The sequence below is a fragment of the Manacus vitellinus genome, unplaced genomic scaffold, assembly GCF_001715985.3.
Source record: "Manacus vitellinus isolate BGI_N305 unplaced genomic scaffold, ASM171598v3 scaffold_16_pilon, whole genome shotgun sequence".
Lineage (NCBI taxonomy): Eukaryota > Metazoa > Chordata > Aves > Passeriformes > Pipridae > Manacus > Manacus vitellinus.
The window spans coordinates 3,496,986-3,515,184 of NW_021939189.1; the positions used below are offsets into that span (position 1 = coordinate 3,496,986).

An 18,199-nucleotide genomic window follows, 5' to 3' on the forward strand; every position below is an offset into this window, starting at 1 on the left:
ATTGAGCTGAGTTTCACTGAAGGAGGCTTAAAACCAATATCTCTAATTCAGGCTTTAAATCACTGACAGGTCCATGCCTTTGTCACCAGGCATGTTTTGTAAATGTTGTTCATGTAGTGCTGGGCTTCCAAAGCTACCTGCTCCAATGGAGCTGGAAAGCACAAACAGGCAGAGAAGGAACCTTTAAAAAAAGAGGAATGTAGCTGTAGGCACAGTATTAACTGCCTGAGATCAAGGAATGGAGGAAGGGGGTGAAAAAGATTGGCGATATTCCCAGTAGAAAAGTTGGAAAAGAAGCAAGACTAGGTAGTCTTTGTTCATTACTCTACAAATATGAACTGCAATGTTGCAGTATCTGTTTGGGTCATAGGAACTCTAAGCAATGACTAAATTGACATAGCTGAGCTAGATCAACTTGGGATCAAAAAGGGATTGGTGTCAGAGCTGCTGGTTTGTGGCACCTCCTGGGGACCAAAGCCCAGTGTTAGTGACAGTGTTGGTAAAGCTCTTTTTGCCTTTGTCTGTGCATCTGGTCCTGGGAGTGCTGAGAGTGGTGTGAGCAGCTGTGTTGTGTTTCTGCATGTTCAGATACTCCTTTCCTGTTAGAGGAATCCATTCATTTACTCTTCATTCACATAATCACCAGGAATGGGAAAGGGCTAAAAGCAGGTGCATGGTACATTCGAGTGAGTTAAGGTTCATAACACCCTTGGGAGCTCAAAACTAGAGAACAGACAACTTGAGTGTCTAGGATGAACCTGAACTTGAGATAGATGAAACTAAACTTAAATGAACCGCATTAATTTTTGAAATAGTTTCTTTAAACTGATCCACATCACATGTAGATAAACCACCTCATTCTAGTTAAGTGGCCCCTTTGGCTTAAATCTGTTTTTAAACATGAAACAAATCAGATTTTAGGCTGCTTTCAGTGTTCACACAGCCTTTTGCAGTGGCCATGTTAACCAGCATAGCTGTGGTGAAAGCTGTGCAATGCAGTGGTAAGATGTTTTCTGGGATCAGAGGAATCAAAGCTTTGCCTCAAATTATCCATGAGTTGAACTAAGAGCAGGTGACTCCAGAGCCCAAATTTTTTGCCTTCTAGTCTGGCAATTTAAAATGCCAATACCATCCCTACAGTGGGTTTTGTTTTTTCCCATTGCTTCCTAAAGCCCTGTTTGCCACAGGAAGAATAAGGCTTTGCCCTCAGCAGCAGCACAGCTTCACAGATGGGGACATGGGCAAGACCTGCCTGCTGGGCTGGAAGAAAGACCTGGGTAGTGAAAACCTTGCAGCCTGTTTGTCCTGGCATTTATCTTCTGAGCAGTTCTAGTGCTGCAGTGGGAGGTTTCCTGAAAACTCCAGCATGGGAATGCTTGTTGGACTGGAACTGGGTGATCAGGACATCTCATTCAGGAAGGCTGGTTGCTGAGAGGTACAGTGGGCAGTTATCCTATATCCTGATCTCCAGCTGGCTCAGACTTTGCTGTAATTGTATTCCTCAGCCCTGCCATAAATCATAGCAAAAGTGATATAAAATGGTCGGGGCAAGTGGAGTTCTAATAAAAACAAAATCCCTGACACAGTGGCATGAAAACTGAGCTGCAGCCAGACTGAGCAATTGCTTCCTGGTGATGATATCAGATTCCCAGTGTGGCATCTGAAGGTTGGGTTCTGTTTTTTAAACTCTGCTCGCAGATGCTGCTGTTAACCAGTGTGTGGCTGCTGTAGCTTCCTGCTGTGGCTTCCAACTGCTCCTGGAAGGGTGACTGTGCTCCTATAGCTGTGTTGGGTCTGTGTTCAGGACTGGTGTTCCCTGAGTCTCATCATTTAGGTCCAGCTAAAGTACCTCAGGTGAGGATACTCCTCCTGTTCCTCTTGCCAGTTGCAGTGTGTTCCTGAAAAGCCCTGCTGCCTTCCAGCTGGCAGGACTGTGTCCTGTGGGGAATGCAGTTGTGTAAACACTTGGATTCTGACCCCAGGACTGAACTGCCCTTCCCTGGTGCTGGGTACCCACAGGCAAAGTTCTGCAACTCCTGTGCCTACAAAAGCGTAGCCAGCAGAGCAAATTGCCCCTTTTTTTGGGAAGTTGCAGCTTTGTGAAGCCACAGCAGAGTCACTGTCACTGCTGAAGTGCTGGACTGCAGCATCAGTACCTTACAACAGGTGTAGGCTTTTCATATTTCTTGTACCTACATTTTTTAAACAGCTGCAGTTTTAAGAGGATCATGGATCTGTGTTAAAATGCACGTTAGGTTTTGACTTAGGAATGAACTGGAAAGCTCTTTTCTGTTCAGGAACTATATCTGAAAGCTGAAAATCACTGGGATGCATTTAGAGGCAGAGTTTTAATTCTGAGTAGCTTCTCTTCCATTTTAAAATCCAGAATCTCTGATTTTGGGTTCAGGACTGTTCTTTGGCCTGTTTGTAATTAAAGTGGATTGTCATTCTCAGTGGTGGTAAGAGAAGGGCTGTGGCTCCCCTCCATTCAGGCCAGTTCATATAACATTTTCACACCCCATTTTTGTCTCCTTTGAACTCAGCAAGACTTCCTTGTGCAGACTGGGTTGGTGGAAGTGGGTGATGCACATTACAAGGGTTCATGGAATGACAACAGTGAATTTTCTCTTTACAGGATGGAATAAATTAGTTGAAACTATACCTTAAGCAATGCATGCTGGAAGTTGGGAAACCCTGAACATTTTGTAGTATTGTCTCACACAATCCATGCACAGAAGAAAAGAGCTGCTTTTCTTCCAAGCTTCATGTACATTTACCTTTGTTAAACTTCAGGCAACTCCTGGTGGACAAATCTTCCAGCTCGTTAAAGTATTTCTGAGTGGTGGCTCCTCATTCCTGTGTGCCCTGTTCACTTGGGACCACCCCTAAACTTTGTGAGGGTGTAGATGTAGACAAGCTTTGGCAGGTGTGGGCAAGGAGAGATGATAAGAGCATCCATCTGGACTTCTTGTAGGGTCTCTGAGCTCCCACTGCTTTCCAGGTGGGTGTCAGTGCCTACACAGGGCCTGGGTGTCTCTGTGTGGGTTTGGATCTGGTATGGGAGGCCAGTCAGGACAAAGAGAACTGTGTAGGTTGGACTGCAGCCTCCAGGGAATGAGCAGTAACTCCAAGGACTCCTGGTGAAATGGTAAATCTCCTCTATCCTTGGGAAAATGAGGAAGAATATGGAAGAACCCGCAGCCTGTTGGTTCTATAGCCTGTCTGCTATAGAGTGAGCACTGAAGATGAGGTTCCTCCTATTTATTGGGTACTTTAGATTGGTGAATTGTCCCTCTGGAGCAGGGCTGGTTTAGAGCAGATTCCTGCAGCTCAGTCCCTGGCCAGTGGCAGGGAGTGGTTTCTGTGTGCTGTGGGGCAGTGCTGCCCCTCAGGTGACTGCAGGAGCCTCTCTGCTGTGGGAAGCAGGGCAGTGCAGGCATGCTGGGATTAGATGATGATACTATTTCCCCTGAGGAAACCTTCAGCTCTGCTGAATTCCCTTGTCTGGGAGAGGAGCTGTCTGGCATTTATCCATAGCTGGGCCATGAGCTGAAAAGTTAAACCTCTTAAAATTACCATGCTGGGTTTCTGTGTGCTGGGATTTTCTTTCCTCTTCCACAGTGGACAAAAGGGAGAACATGCTGGGATTTCCTTGTTTAGCAGTCTTGGAGGCCAGGGCAGAGGTGCAGTCAGATATTCCTGGGGATGGTCTGCTCTGATAACTGAGTGTAAACCTGAAATGACATGGAACAAAACTTAAAGCTCTTCTTTTCAGTCTGCTTGAATTGCCCTTGTAAATAATAACTAAAGCTGAAGTATGGTTATTAATAAGGATAGGGCTAAAACCCACATGAAGTGTATTAAGCTGTGTTTGTGGGTTGTTTTGTTCTTCACTTTAAACATGAAGTTCCTTTTAACTTGGAGGAAATGGTTAAACAACGATTTACAGTGTAACAGTTGAGAAATTGAGAAGGGGATGGAATTTGTCAGATGTTTAAATCTGTTCTCTCTTCAGCGGGTTCCTGTGTATGTAACTAATGAACACTGAGGAGCAAAAGAAAAATCTGTTAAAGATTCAGCATTTCACAGATCTCCTTCAAAGATGTTGTGAAAATAAAAAGGGCTGGAAAAACACTGTAACTGTTGAAGAGTATTAACATGTGGGAAGGTCCAGAACCATGTGCAGAGGACACTGAAGGTTTGGACCTGTTGTGGCTCCACCAGCACTACCAGGGGACAGAGACAGAGCAGTGCCAGCAAAGCAGGGCAGTGTCACTGCAAATACTCTGCCCCAGCATTCCTGTTACCACTGTAATTTCAGTGATGTGGTGTGAGGACCTTCCTCCTTCCCCTGCTGTCATTTAGCCTGAGAAAAGCTCCAGTGGCAAGGAAAATGATGTGTAGAAGAGAAGTGAACTACTGGTAGTACAGGAGTAGATCAGAGAGTTTGCTTGAGTGACCACTGTGTGTATAAAACTTTGGATAAAAGCATGTGGGAATGTTTTGGTGCTTTGGAAAACAGGACCTTTGTTTTTTTGCTGGTGAGCAATGTTGAGCTGACTTCTAAATTCAGGATGTGGAATATCCTTAATATGAAGGATATGGCCACTGTTAAGCACAGTGGTGAGTGAGGCTGCAGTGGGAAGTGTGGATTATTGTTTGTTTTAATCAACTTGTCAGTTTGCCTTGTGGGGCTGAAATCATTCCAGCCTTTCTCGTTAGCTGAGCTGCAGGATTCTGTCAGCTCCCTGGTCCAGCCATACTGGCTGTAAAATCCAGGTTAGATTATTAATGCAGATGATGATGAACTTTTACACTGAATTTTTTGGCTCCTGCTGACTCCTGGATGGTGTGGCTGGGCAGCAGCTGCTTTTCCCAAAATTCAGCAATCCTGGGGACTGGAACGGTGGTAGGTCCTGTTTCTACTCTCACAGAGGAAGAAGGATGAGAGGGAGTATCCCAGCTTTTGATGTGCATCTCCCCAAGCAAACATGAATTGGCAGATCCAAAGCATTTTATTTAATTGGAATGATTTCTGGAGATGTAGGAAAAATAGCTCTGAGAGTCACCTGGTCTGTTTTACTTCTTTATCTCCAAAATCCAGTTTTCTGCAGTCCCTGAACATCAGACTAGAGAAGAAAAGCACAGAGTATTTGCCCAGTGCTGCTGTCTGGTCTCTCATGCTGGATTAGCCCAGTGTAGGGTCTGGTAGCTGGGGAATTTGAGGGAAGCAACATGAGGAATTATTTCTAATGGAAAAAGCAAAATAAGGACCAGACTATTCAAGTTATCAGGTCCAAAAAATCTCATCTGGACCAACAGGTTTGAGGACTCTTTAGAACCCAACTGGCAAGACCAGGGAAAATTTTACCTCCCTAGGAATACTTTACAGGGCCAATCCTGCAAATGCTTCCTGCTTGAAACTCTATTTGCCTTGTCAGATTAAGTCTGAGATTGCTTCCCAACCTATTCCAGGGTGAAGACTCATGGCTCTTTCCCTCTATAGGTTTCACAATTCCGAGGCAAATGTGAAACATAAGTCCTTTCCAATGGTTTAAATTATTTTCACGCTTGATGCCAGAAAGTTGGGATAATGTCGGGTGGTGATGGAACTGACTTCTTCTTACATATTTTTGGCACCAGCTGAAATGGTTGGCAGTCTTTCAGGAGCTCTGGTGTGGCTTTTAGTACCATGGCACCAGATTTACAACCCTTCTTCTAAATAATTAAAACCTATATTAAAAAAGGGGGCTGGGGCTACCTCCCAGCTGGAAGATTGGAACAAGGAGGGGAAGTCGTGGAGAGCATCGTAAGGGAGGCTGGAAGAACAAGTCACTGGAGCTTTTGCTGTCTCTGAACCAATTCTGACGAAGCCCAGCTTGTAACTGAAATGAAAAGGCAGCCCTTTGGACACCCCAGGGCAGAGTGGGGCTTGTAAATTTGTGTGCAGTTTGTAGGGCCAAGGAATAATGTCAGTTTTTTCCTGTGTAAACAGGAGCCCTTCTGGGAGGTGTCAGGGCATTTTATACTCTAAGCAGCGACCTTGCCTCAAGGGCAAAGTCTCTCTTGAAAGACCCCAAAAGAGGTGTCTCTTGTCTCTTTAGACACAAGGGACAGGACTGCTGCTGTGCTTTGCAGCCGTGGCAAAGGGAGACACCAACTTTTATTGCTTTATTCTTTTTCTGAGTGCACTTTTGAAATCAGTGCCCCTCTCTGAGCCATCCTGGTTTCCCCTGAATTCACTCAGTCTTTGTGGCTGTCAGAAGAGGGGGAGCTCTCATTCCCGTTGGCAGGAATTCCTCCTGCTGGAAATACTGGGCCAAAGGGATTTCCTGGGTGTACGTGAGGACTGGATTTGGCAGGGAGGGGTGGAAATGTACGATATCCAGTCTGAATGTAATGTATATTATAAATCATGTTAGTACAGTCAGCTGTTGAACATACAGCCTTCGCATGTACGTGCAGAGCGTTTCTTTGGAGAGTTGCCTGGCTGGCACAGGACGTGGGGAGAGGGGACCAGAGGAGTCTGGTTTCTTTTTCTGTGTCTAGGATTGGTGTTGGGACCTCTTGGTGGGCACCTTTACCTCTCAGGTGCACCACAGGCACCTCCTGGCAGGCCCATGAGGCCTCTTGTTAGCAGAAGTTGGATCAGACCTGTGGTATTCTCTCAGGGGGCTGCATGGGAGAGATGCACTTTGAGGCTTTTAATTGCAATATAAATAATCACTGGATTAGTGCAATGAAAAGGAAGTCAGAACTCCTTGTTGTGTGCAGTGTGTCATAACCTCAGTGTTGATTACTAAACCTGGAGGCTTTGTTAAGTTTTAAGGTGATACCTTCACTTTCACTGTCTTCTTTTTGTACCAGAAAAGGAGTGGAAAAAGCATAAAAGGACCTTTAAAACTCTGGGTTGGGAGCAGAGGACGGCTGTCTTGGGGCAGAACTGGCTTCCAAAGGTGCTCTTGCCAGCCCTGGTGTAAAGCCTGGACTTGGTGCAAGGAAGGCAGGGATTTAGTGCTCTGACCTGGAGCTTATGGAGTTATTGAGAGAAGGTCTTTGCCTTCCTTATGTTACTTATTTCAGGGATGGAGGAAACAGTCCTTTCCTGACTTGACCTCTGAACCCCAACCCATGGCTGGCAGGGAGAGCAGTGCTTATCATGTGGCCCATAATGTAGCCAAGAAGAGGTATTTGGTCCCCAAAGACTGTGTGTGGCTTTGCAGGTCCTCCCTTTGACATCAGTTCCCCCAGTGTTGTCTGCCAGAGCGACACGGGGAGGTGGTCTCCTGTTTGCAGTCTCACCTCTGTGCTCCACTAAGGCAGTAAATGCCATTTGATAACAGTGCAATCCTGGCAATTGGAAAGGTGATTTTAAAGGGTTTTTTTTTTATTTGTCCTCATGTGAGCATCTCATAAGACACGTGTTTGTGCTTCCAGCTGGAGTGGGGCTGTACCTGGAGGGAGAGGGAGAAGGGATGGCAAAGGTGTTTGATAAGACCCCCCACCTTTGTACATGTACAGTGCACACTGTTTCTAAATACTCAGTGATATCAAAAATGAATATGATGAAGTTCTTTAGTCTGTATTGTACAGGCTGAGAACGACCATAATAATTTCCCCCCACTGTAAATAGTGATTGCAGTGGAATGGTCTGGGCTCAGAGCGGGTTGATAGACAAGGTTTGGATACCAAACTGATGGGCATTTCTGCTCTCCTCTGTGCACAGGTTGGCTACATCCAGCTTGGATCAGAGCACATGCTGATACAGCCTGTGAATTCATCTGAGACCTCGTTCAGTGGGAAGGAACATTTCATCCGGCGGAGACGATCCCCGGAATCCGGCCATCCCGGGAAGCCACACGTTCCCGACGAGCACTGCAGGGTTGTAGCAGGTGAGCTCAAAGTGGCTCAAGAGAACATCCCTGCCTGTGTCTCTAAGGTTTTGTATCCCAGTTCTTGTGTTTAACCAGGCCTGTCCTTGCTCATAAGTTGTGTCCCGCCTGGCACTGCTGTTGGCAAATCCCGTAGCCAGGACTTTAATTTTCTCCTGTGTGGAGTTGAGCTCTTAATAGTTCAGCAGGTTTATCTTTCTCAGGGGTTCAGACTAAGCCAATCTTCTCTCTTTATTCTCTGAGTATGACATCTTGGTTCTGGTTAGAGTTACAGATCCCCTTTGTCTCTTTTTAGAGAAAACACCAGAATTCAGCACCACTCTGATTTCCCAGCCAAGTTCCATAGGTGCTGCAGCTCTGTGGTCATAGAAAATGCATTACAGAATTCTTACACTGTAAGATAAGACAGACTTTAGGTAAAAGCTGAATTGAACCAAAATGAGGGCAGGAAATCACCCTCATCCTTTTGCCATTGAACCTTTTGACCTTCTGTGTAGGGGCAGAGTGCTGCCTGTCCTTGGCAGAGCTGAAATTCCCTCTCTGGGAAGAAGGACTAAAGGAAGGAAACTGGGGAGACATTGGGTAATAAATTATACGAAATCACAAAGGGGAAGAGGAGTTGAGTGAGTGCAAAGATACTAAAAGGAGACACTGCAAAAAAGTGTTTCCAGTAGCACCTAGTGCTTCCTGAAGGGTTCTGAGGACCCACTGCTCTTTCCTGCTTTGTCCAAAGGGAATGTCCTCCTCAGGTGATGCCAGAGGTGACCATCAGAGCCTGGGGGACCTCATGGCATGGGCTGGGTGGGCATTTGGTCTGGCATGGTGTGACTGCACCTAAATCTGTGTCAGCAGAATTAATTACCTATCTGTCAGGTTCCTGATCCATGGAACTGGGATTTCCTATTGCAAGGAAAGTTGCTGTAGTCCTTCATGTTTTTTGGGCTGAGGGCACACGTGCACACATGTACACACATGTTCATACATGCAAACACTACAACCACATCTCAGGTCATGGCAAGGCCACTTGGGCTGAGTGTGTATTGGAGTTCTGGGGCAGAGGGAGGTTGATAGTCTGATATAAAATTTATTTAAGGCTATTCATCTTGTTCTGTGATGGATTTTTTCCAACCTGAGGCTAATTGAGGGGCTAAGCAAGGACTGGGATTTGGGGAGAACAGGGGCTTCTGACCCTTGGGTGAGACCAGGACAGCTTTAGTCCCTCCCTCAGCACTAGGTGAGCAAAATCAGAGACTGTGTCATTCCCTGCCCTGCCCTGGATCCCACAGCAGTTTGCAAACCAGTTGGGAACAGAATTCCTACCCCTTGGGTGCAGTTGGCTGTGCTAAAAAGGGAGCAAAGCCCCCTGCTGTGGGTGCACCACGGGCTGTGCTGCTCCTGCAAACAGCCCCTGCCCCGAGGAGCCCTGGCATAAAATAATGCAATTGCTCAGGGGCTCTGCCACTTAAAGGCAGACCCTGAATGTTTTCCATTGTTGCTGGAGAGAAATGTAAGTCATGGCCGTTAATAGGCTTAGCACGTTAACGACCTAATTGACTCCTGTCTGGTTTGGATTAACTTTCGTGCACAAGGAGTTTAGAAACAAAAAAAAATTAATCCTGTCTGACAGACAAAAGGCCCATTCCTAATGAAATTGTGTGGAAGTGATGACCTAGGGGGGTGCTTCCAGGGTTTCTCCTGGGAAAAGGTCTCTTTGCTGTGGCACTCACCAACATGGGCTGAGTGAGGGACTGATCAGATTTGCACCACAGGTTGTTTTCCACTTGTAATTTGGCTCAGCCAGGCTAAAGCTTGGCAGGAAGGGATGGAGGTTGTAAATACATGGGGAATATTCCTGTGCTGGATATTTTAGATACAAATCCTATGCTGTGGAACAACGTAATAAAATACATGTCTGTGTAAATACAGTATAAACTCAGTATTTTTCTAAGGCACAGAACTGCCATGGTTGGGCATTTTCCAGTCCTTTGCTGCTGTTCTTCTGTTTTCTGAACATGCAAGAATCACCTCAGTTCATATTTTCTTCTTAAAATCTTGTAATTCAGTGGTAACCGGTATAATCTGGGGTTATTTGGGAGTCAGATGAAATACAAAGAATCAGATGCTGAATTTTTGATGTTAATTACTGATCATGTCATAAAAATTTAAACAGGGCTAAATTGCTCAATGGCAAATTTCCCCTGATGTATGACCTTAATTACTAGTAAAACAAAGATGGTTGGTGATGTAATGACTTGTGTGAGCATTTGGAGGAGGAGGAGGAGGAAAACACTTTAAGAAAGCAAAATTACCTTGATCACGAAGTGCTACTGAGCTTGTGTTCCACCCAGAAATGTGGTGTTTTCCCTGGAAACCCCAGGGAAACTGAGCTGAGCAGTTCCCTGGGGCAGGGCAAGGTTTGATAAGTGGTGGTTGAAATCTCTAAAACAACTCCTTCAGTCTAAGTGGCGTAACATGTCCTACAGCACTCAGAATTATTTTTAGAGCTGCAGAAGGACTTTGTGGGAGCCAAATTTCTCCTGGAATAATCTGTGTAAGAGGATTAATCTGGCTGTAGTCAGGAATGGGAAAGTACTTAAGGTTTTGCATGACTGGATCCTTGAGATTTGAGTCTGAAAGTGTCCACTAATGGGTTAAAAAAAAAATAAATCCCAGGGCCGATGTTTTAATTCCTTTGTTTAAATTCCGAAGGGCTCCAGCGGCAGAGGAGGGATCCCATCACCACGGACCAGGTGCTATTGTCAGTCATATGATATGTGTATTATTTTTATCACCTGTCATCCAGCAAGAGAAGGAGTTCAAGTCACAATGCACATTTCTTCCCAGGCATGAACATGAGCCCCTGTGAGGCAAACAGAAAACCCATTAAAAGGTTTCCAGGTGCGCAGGCAGCGAGGGGGAAGGAAGGAAAGGTTGGGTTTCACTTGCTCTGAAGCTTGGAGACGTGAGGAACATGGGAAATAGCTTCACACCAGTGATGTGAGACACTTCTCATCTCTAGACACTGGGCTGCATCTGGGGTGCAAACCTGCCATCACACCCTGCTCTGATTTTAAGACCCAATTTGACAACTTTCCTGTCAAAGGTCCCTGAGAAGGGGTCTCTCTGTGGGGAGAGCGGAGCCACAGGGAGTTGTGTTTGTAGGTTTTGGTACATATGAGTAAGATTTTCTTTACAGATGAGCCAGGCAGGACAGAAGGATCTCTTCTGATGCATCATTTGTAATTTTTTGCAGTGCCCAACCCCCTGTAGCTCAGAATGGGGGTAGAAACCCCCTGAGATGGGGCTTCTTTCATTGCCCTGTCTCTCTGTGATCTTGTATCATATACACTAAAACTGTTGTTAAAATATGTGACAGTATCCACCAGAACCTCAGCTGCAATAAATATAGCTATGTTAACTATCATGGAGCAACAGTAATTTAACTACTGACTGAGATTTGGACACATACTTTGCATATTTTCTATACCATCAAAGATGGGGAAAAAAAATTCATTTTTTTCTTGATTTTGAGAAAATACCAATGTTAAAGACAGAGTCAAACCATGTTGTGAAAGCACAGGAATCTCCTCTAACTGTGTCATAAAACTTTCTGTTTCTTTGGGAAAAGTAAGTTCTGTTATAACTTTTCCAAAGGTCTCCGGTGATGTATTAAAGTCTCCTTACATAGAAGGGATTTGATATAAAATACAGTCCAGGAGCATGAGAGAGAGCAGCTTGTCTTTGGAGGGAAGGTTGTTATTTCATGTTTATGATACAGACCTCATAAATTACTCTTAAATGTGGGTTTGCTTTAAACCCTTATGTCAGTTTAAATGAACCAGTTTTCCTTTCATGCAAAGGTGCTGCACATACAGTGAAACAACGGGAAGATCAGTTTTTTAATTCACAAACTAATGCATTGCTTCTGTGTATAGTCGCTTTTCAACCTGTTTTAACAATTTATCAAAGCTGGTAATAATTTAAATAAGTGCTGGTGTGCAGGTATCAAATGTAGGGAAGGCTTTCCCTGAACAGGTATAAATCCTAAACACATGTTGCATTTCCCCATCCTTAATCATTGTCTCTTAGCTGTGTTTTCTCTGCAGGTTTGACTTGGCCTGAAATACCAGTTGTTATGGCCAAAAACACGTGCACTAAAAATAGAGAGATGTAATGCAACCTGTATTAGTCCATATTAGGAAGCAGCTGTTGAAGAATTAAAGCAGGATTTCAACAATGGGCTCTCCAGAAGATGTAATGTGATTAAGTGTTTGCAAGCACAGAAGGATTCCCTGTGTCAGAAATTCAGCTCTTTACCCACAGGAGTGTGTCTCACTTGAGTGGATAAATCCCTTGGTTTTTCCAGGTCCTTCCCTGGAGTTCCAAATGGGGAGTCTGGTTTTTCCCTGTGAGCCTGTGATTGTTTCCTCATGGCTGATAACCAGCAGCCTTTTGGGGCAGTCTGAAGTCAGAAGTGTCCTTTTCCATCACATGTGGCAAGTGAGGGTTTATTGCTGGTCTGGATTTGTTCTGGGTGGAGCCCTCAGTGAGGGCACTGTGGATAATGTGGAGCAGGAGGGGCTCCAGGTTCTTCTTCCTCTACTGTCAAGGTGCAAAGAGACACAGGAAGAGGATGTGTAAATACACACAGTCAGTGGGTTTCTTTCCCTCCCAGAGCAGCTGTACAGCTCATTTGCTTGGTTCCCAATAAACCTTAGTGTTGGTTTCCATTGGAATCCAATGAAATCCAACCTGGTGGGCAGTGAAGAGCTCGGGTGTGCAGTGTACCCTGTCCTTTTCCTGGGATATTCATGGATATTTCAGTGGTCATTCTGGCTGGAAATGCAGGCAGGTGACTCCAAGGAGACTAAACTATATTGCTCACCTTTTAGCTGTCTTTGTTTCTTCCATATTACAATTATCCCCAGTTCAAGCCCTGCTCTCTGAGCCTGCAAAAAATTGTCTTATTTGTCTGCCACGAGGGAGTCCTTGTTTCTCCCACAAGGAAAGTATCCTTTTAATAGGAGAGGAGTGCTCATAGTTCAGGACTTGGAGCATCTTTGTCACCAGGAATCTTTGAAATCCTGGTGACAAACTGAACCAGTGAGGAGACAGAGATCATGGTGCTTATCCTGTGCTGTCCCACAGACCTGCCATTGAAGACAGATGTGTTGTTTTGATGACTGAGCATGTTTTGCAGAAGAATAAGGTTTTAAGTGATGTGTCCAAGCCACAGACTAACTTGGATAACAAACCTTGCAGTAAAATCTCTGTGGTGTTTTGAGATGCAGCAGAGTTCATGACTTCTGTCTCAAATTCTTGTTTGCTGCTGTGCCAGAGAAATAGTCATGAACTTGTGATTTGTTATGAAAGTGACTGTTTGGGGAAAAAAAACACAAACCCACAAACAAAAAAACCCCAAAGCCAAACAAAACCATTTTTGGAAGGTGAATTAGGGGAGTAATGGCTCATTCTGCTGTGGAATAATTTTTCCTAGCAGTTGAGGCCTGATTTTGTCTGCCATTCCAGTCAGAGGGAAATTGGAGGTGCAATTTTGTAGGACAGGGCATTAAAAATGAGAGGACATCCCTCTCAGTCTGTGATCAGCTGTGGTTTCAGTGGGCAGCCATTTGTAATTCCTGAACTTCAGGCTGCCCCTCTGGCACCAGCTGGCTGTGGTAAACCTGAAATTCCAGGCTTTTGGTGGAGGTATAATAGGCCAGGGCACAGGGACAATTCTTGTGCTGCATCCTGGCAGAGGGAAAGGGGGCTCCATGTTTCCATGTCTGGCATTGATGGCCTTGTGAGAGGTGTTTCTATCCTACTACTGGTACCAGGGAAATTTTGTGGCATCCTGTCCCTCTGATAATTCAGCAAACTTGACATATGGTTTTAGGTTAAGCAGTAAGCATATACCCCTAGAACTTCCTTTCTTTAATTTCTAGGCTTGGTTTGTGTGCAGGATCTGCTTCGTTTTCCTTTGGAGAGGTGATGATTTTTACTTTTAGGTGAAACTAATAAAACCTGCCTAATGTGAGTACCAGGAAAAGTTTCTGTAGAAACTCCTGGGGCTTGGGGAGAACTAATTTTAGCTGTTTGCTCCACTTCTCTCCTGCTTTTTATGCTGCTGAAGTAACAATATACAATCAAACAGAGCTTAGCCCTCCATCAGGGGTGTATAGAGATGTTACAGGGGTCATGGGAGGAGGGAAGTCAGCAAAGGGCTATGGAGGAAGAACTGGAGAAGATTTTTAAGGCAGCAGCAGAAAAGAGCTTCTAGAGAGAAATCTTGCAGAAAGGACTCTGCAATTTTACTTTTATTTGTGGCTTTTGTTGAACTGCATCCAGGAGCTGTCAGTGGGTTTAACTAGAATGAGGCAGCTGAAATTACGAAGGGAAAGATTAGGGAGGGAAAAAAAGTGGAAAGGCTGTAGGAGAAGAGGTTGCTTTTCAGATGAGTCTGGGAAATACTGTTGGAAGGGAGGTAGGAGGAACAGGAAAGGACTCTGCAGTTACAGCAAGAATCTGCCAAAAGCCAGACAGTGCTAGACAGTGCTTTTGGTGTGTAATAGGAAAAGGTCATTTGGGGCGGTTGCTTTGGAATTGTACATCTGTTGAGTTGCCATAAAAAGCACTAAACATAAGGAGTTTTCTACAGAGGCCTCAGAAGAGCTCTGTTGTGCTCCTGGTCACAGTAGGGACTATGGTTCTTTCCATTCTGAGGAAGATTTCAAGGCTGCTGGGCTGCAGAACGTGATGTGATCGTGTTGCTTTGCAGGTGATGAGCCAAGGGAAGGTAAGAACCTGTAAATAAAAGCCAACTTCGCAATGTTACAGCCATTTTACACTGAGGATCTGGAGGTATATTGCCCTTCTCTCTTCACCCACCAGGCCTGAATTTTGTGGAATTTTTGGCCAGGTGGGCTGTGTAACACACTGTCAAGGTGACTGGCAAAAGAGTCATGTTCCCTGTGCCCAGTCACCTGCAGCATAGACGTGCTGTGCTGGAGATTGACTGTTTCAGCTCATATTTCATGTGAAATTCTCTGACCTCTTAAGCAGGGAACACCTGACTCCTAAAATAGTGCTCACTTTGATTCTGTGTGCTCCCCACAATGTAAACTCCTCTGACAGGCTCCTGCCCGTGGTTTATGGCCTCTTATGCCTTCACACTAACACTTAACATCTGCACCACAAAATTTGTAACATCAGTTTGTTCAAGTGAAGAATCCACCAAGCATTTAATCCCTGTTTTAATGGCCGATGTTTATTTTAGTTTGGGGTTTGATGTACTCATGGAGGGATTCTGCCCACGGTCCATAAATCTGGCAGGGCAGGAGTGAGACTTCTCTGTGCTGACTTGTTTCTGAAGTGAGGCTCTAGAGATGGGGTTTTTTTGGATACCTCCATAAAGTCGACTCACCTCAGGTATGAGCTGCAGATGCATTTTATGAGGATTTTTACTGTTGGTTTTGGATCTTTTTCTCCTCTTCACCAAATGTCTGTGGTGTGGGATGTGTGTATTTTCTTTCCTTGTGAGGGTTCATCCATGCAAATGGCTTGTCTTCTCCATGTGCTTGATTATGCTGGAAAACTGTTGGCATGTGTGGTGGGCAGGAAGGTGCAAAGAGAGACCACTGTGCAAGTGGCCCTCAGCAAGGACAGAAAGGATAAAGAAAAGTTAGCAAAGTTACCCTATGGAGGAGCTACAAATTAAAGAGGAAAAGGGAAAAGAAAGGGACACACTCACTCCTCTGTTCAAGCAGTTGGTGTTGCTGTGCTTTCCCTGTCCTGGAAGTACCTCAGTGACCACCTGAGCTCTCTGTGGGCTCCCTGGAGCCCTTGTTGCCTGGTTGAGGGGCAGGTGAGCTTACACTGGGACACTTGAGGGTGAGGGTCAGAGTGAGAGCCCACATTCTCTCTGTCAGGTTGCTCTGGCTGTGCCTCTGCAGCCTGTGGGGTGCTGCTTTTCCACACACAGCCTCTAATCCCCACTGCTCCCTGGAAAGCTGCCAGTCCACAGCTTCAAGCAGAACTCATGGAGCAATGGGGGCCAGGGGCTTTGAGTGAACCAAGACTACCCAGCAGCCTGCCAGGAGTCCCTTCAGGCTGCTGCTCTCCAGAAGTCACACCTTGCAGAGTTCTGTGCAGCTGCCTTCTGCAAGGAGGTGCCGAGTTGGATTGGCAAAGCTGTGCCAATTCCTTCATCTACCTCTGGAGGAGGGACCATGCCAGCAATCCCATGGCAAATGACCATGGCATGACCTCCCTGGAGGGCAAGCTACAGTCAAGCATAATGGGCTCCTCCTGCTCCTCGTCTTCTGTTCCACCAAAAAGGAGATTTTTAAGTGAAAATGCAGAGTACTCCCATTTTTTCTTCCACTTAAGCCTTTTTACACAGCTCATTCAATGCCAAGCCCAGACTTAGTTGGGTCTAGGCTCAGCCCCCCCACTAAGAGCAACTTCTCTGTAGGTAGGGGGTTTACACCAGCTGTAAGCTTTAAATTTCCTGGGGAATTACCAAAATAAGAATTTGATGGGGAGGTGCTGCTCTTTCCAGGAAGGTTCTAATTTCTAGCAGCAAAACCCAAAAGGTCAATGTTTTTACTGGAGTAATTTGCCTTCTATTCCTTTTTCTCTGCTTTCTCCCCTGGTATTTAAAAGACAACCTTGCAGACCTGTAGGTAAAGATGTGCAGCTGTGCAGAGGGAGGGATGGGTGATGAAAGGAATGAAGTGAATAAACACAAACACAGGAGCTTTTCAATAAAAGTTTGGTGAAGTCCTCTCTGTGTCATAGTTGGCAAATGAAAGGTGCCTTCAGCTTTCCTGCTTTCTCACATAGTCAGTCTTTTTTATTTTATTGCCTTTCTGAAGCACTTAGAAGCATAGAAATCCCCTGCTCTGGGGCAGTTTTGTCATGATTGTGCATTTTTCTGTAGCTGTCCTGTGATCTCTGTGTAAAAAGGCCGTGAAACTTGGTGCTGGCACGTAGCTTCCATTATTTATGATCACCCCATGTTTTCTTTTTTTTTTTTTTTTGCTTGTCCATAGGCTCCTGTCTGTCTCTTTAGACCCAGGGGGATATTTCCAAACTCTGTTAAGAAAAAAAATCAAATCAAATTTCACGGTTGTTTTCTCGGTTTAAAATATGTACCAAGTGTTGACAGTCAATGCCTTGGGCAGAAAAGCACGTGCAGAGCTGTGCTGGATGGCTGGGAGACAACTGGGGAGAGGGAGGTGGGATGGACACGTGCAAATGTGCACCTTGACAAGACAGAAAATGTATTATGAATGAGTGAAGGCAGGGGCTTAGGAGGCTTCCAGTTGATGGGGTTTATCACCCTGAATGCAGGAGAGTCACTCAGGGAAAACTGATCACCTGGGAAAGAAGGGAAATTAAAGCTGAGTTCTGTCAGGGAGCTGGTGAACAGGTGGTGGAAGATCAGGATGAGTGAGTGCTAACTCAGCTCTGCCTGCTGCACAGTGGGGCTTGGCTCAGAGAGGGCCTCAGGTTAAGTCTAGAGAAAATTAAAAAGTGACTCTCTGCTCTGGGAAGTGAGCAGCACGTGCTGTGTGACATAAGAGGTGTCTGATCATCCATTATGGTCCATCCCGTGTCACTTTTGCACTGACTGTTGTGTTTATGCTGTTTCAGGGCTTGTGTGTTCCCTTTTCCATAAGAAAAAGAATCAGCGTTAGTACCAGTGTGAGCATCTTACCCATCATATATCACAGGCTGAGCAGTAAGCAGAGAGAGTTTCAGTGAATCTTGGCAGATCTTTTCTTATTGCAAAAATAAATTTGTTTTCATGACTTCATTTGCTTTTCTTTCATTTTACAACTGAAAACACCAACACATTTTTTGTGACTGCAACGAAGTGAGCGGGTTCAGTTTCATATCTGAACTTAATTTCTCCTTTGTTCATGCCTCAGCTGCTTTGCACATCTGCCTCTGAGCTGTGAAACACATTTCACCTTTCAGCTTAGAAGACAAACTACTAATCCATCAGTCCCTCAGTTTGGAGGAAGGGAGGTTTAACTTGTGTGGTTTAATTTTTGTGTTAATGGTGGCTGATCCCTGCTTTGATTTCTAGTCCTTATATTGAGTCCTTGTCACGGGTTCTTGTGACTGAAGTTCATAACTCAGCTGGTGTAGGGAGTCCCCTGGTTTTGGGTCACACACCCCAGCAAATTGGGTCATGAGCTCTACTCGTAGGTGGCCGTGACTGCAGCTGCTGGTGCTGCTGCTCAGGCCAACAGCAATAAATGAGCACAGAGAGCTTGAGAAGGTCTTATCTGACCTGA

At 45.2% G+C, this 18,199-nt stretch overlaps 1 protein-coding gene across 1 annotated transcript in view; it reads left to right on the forward strand.

The window, feature by feature from the left end:
* The first annotated feature begins 7,696 nt into the window (after window positions 1-7,696).
* ADAMTS17 (ADAM metallopeptidase with thrombospondin type 1 motif 17) overlaps window positions 7,697-18,199 on the forward strand; it is a 151,300-nt gene continuing 140,797 nt past the window's right edge. The window contains exon 1 of the mRNA XM_008934441.2: window positions 7,697-7,892. Within this exon, the coding sequence (XP_008932689.2) occupies window positions 7,697-7,892 (196 nt within the window). The remainder of the gene's footprint in view (window positions 7,893-18,199) is intronic.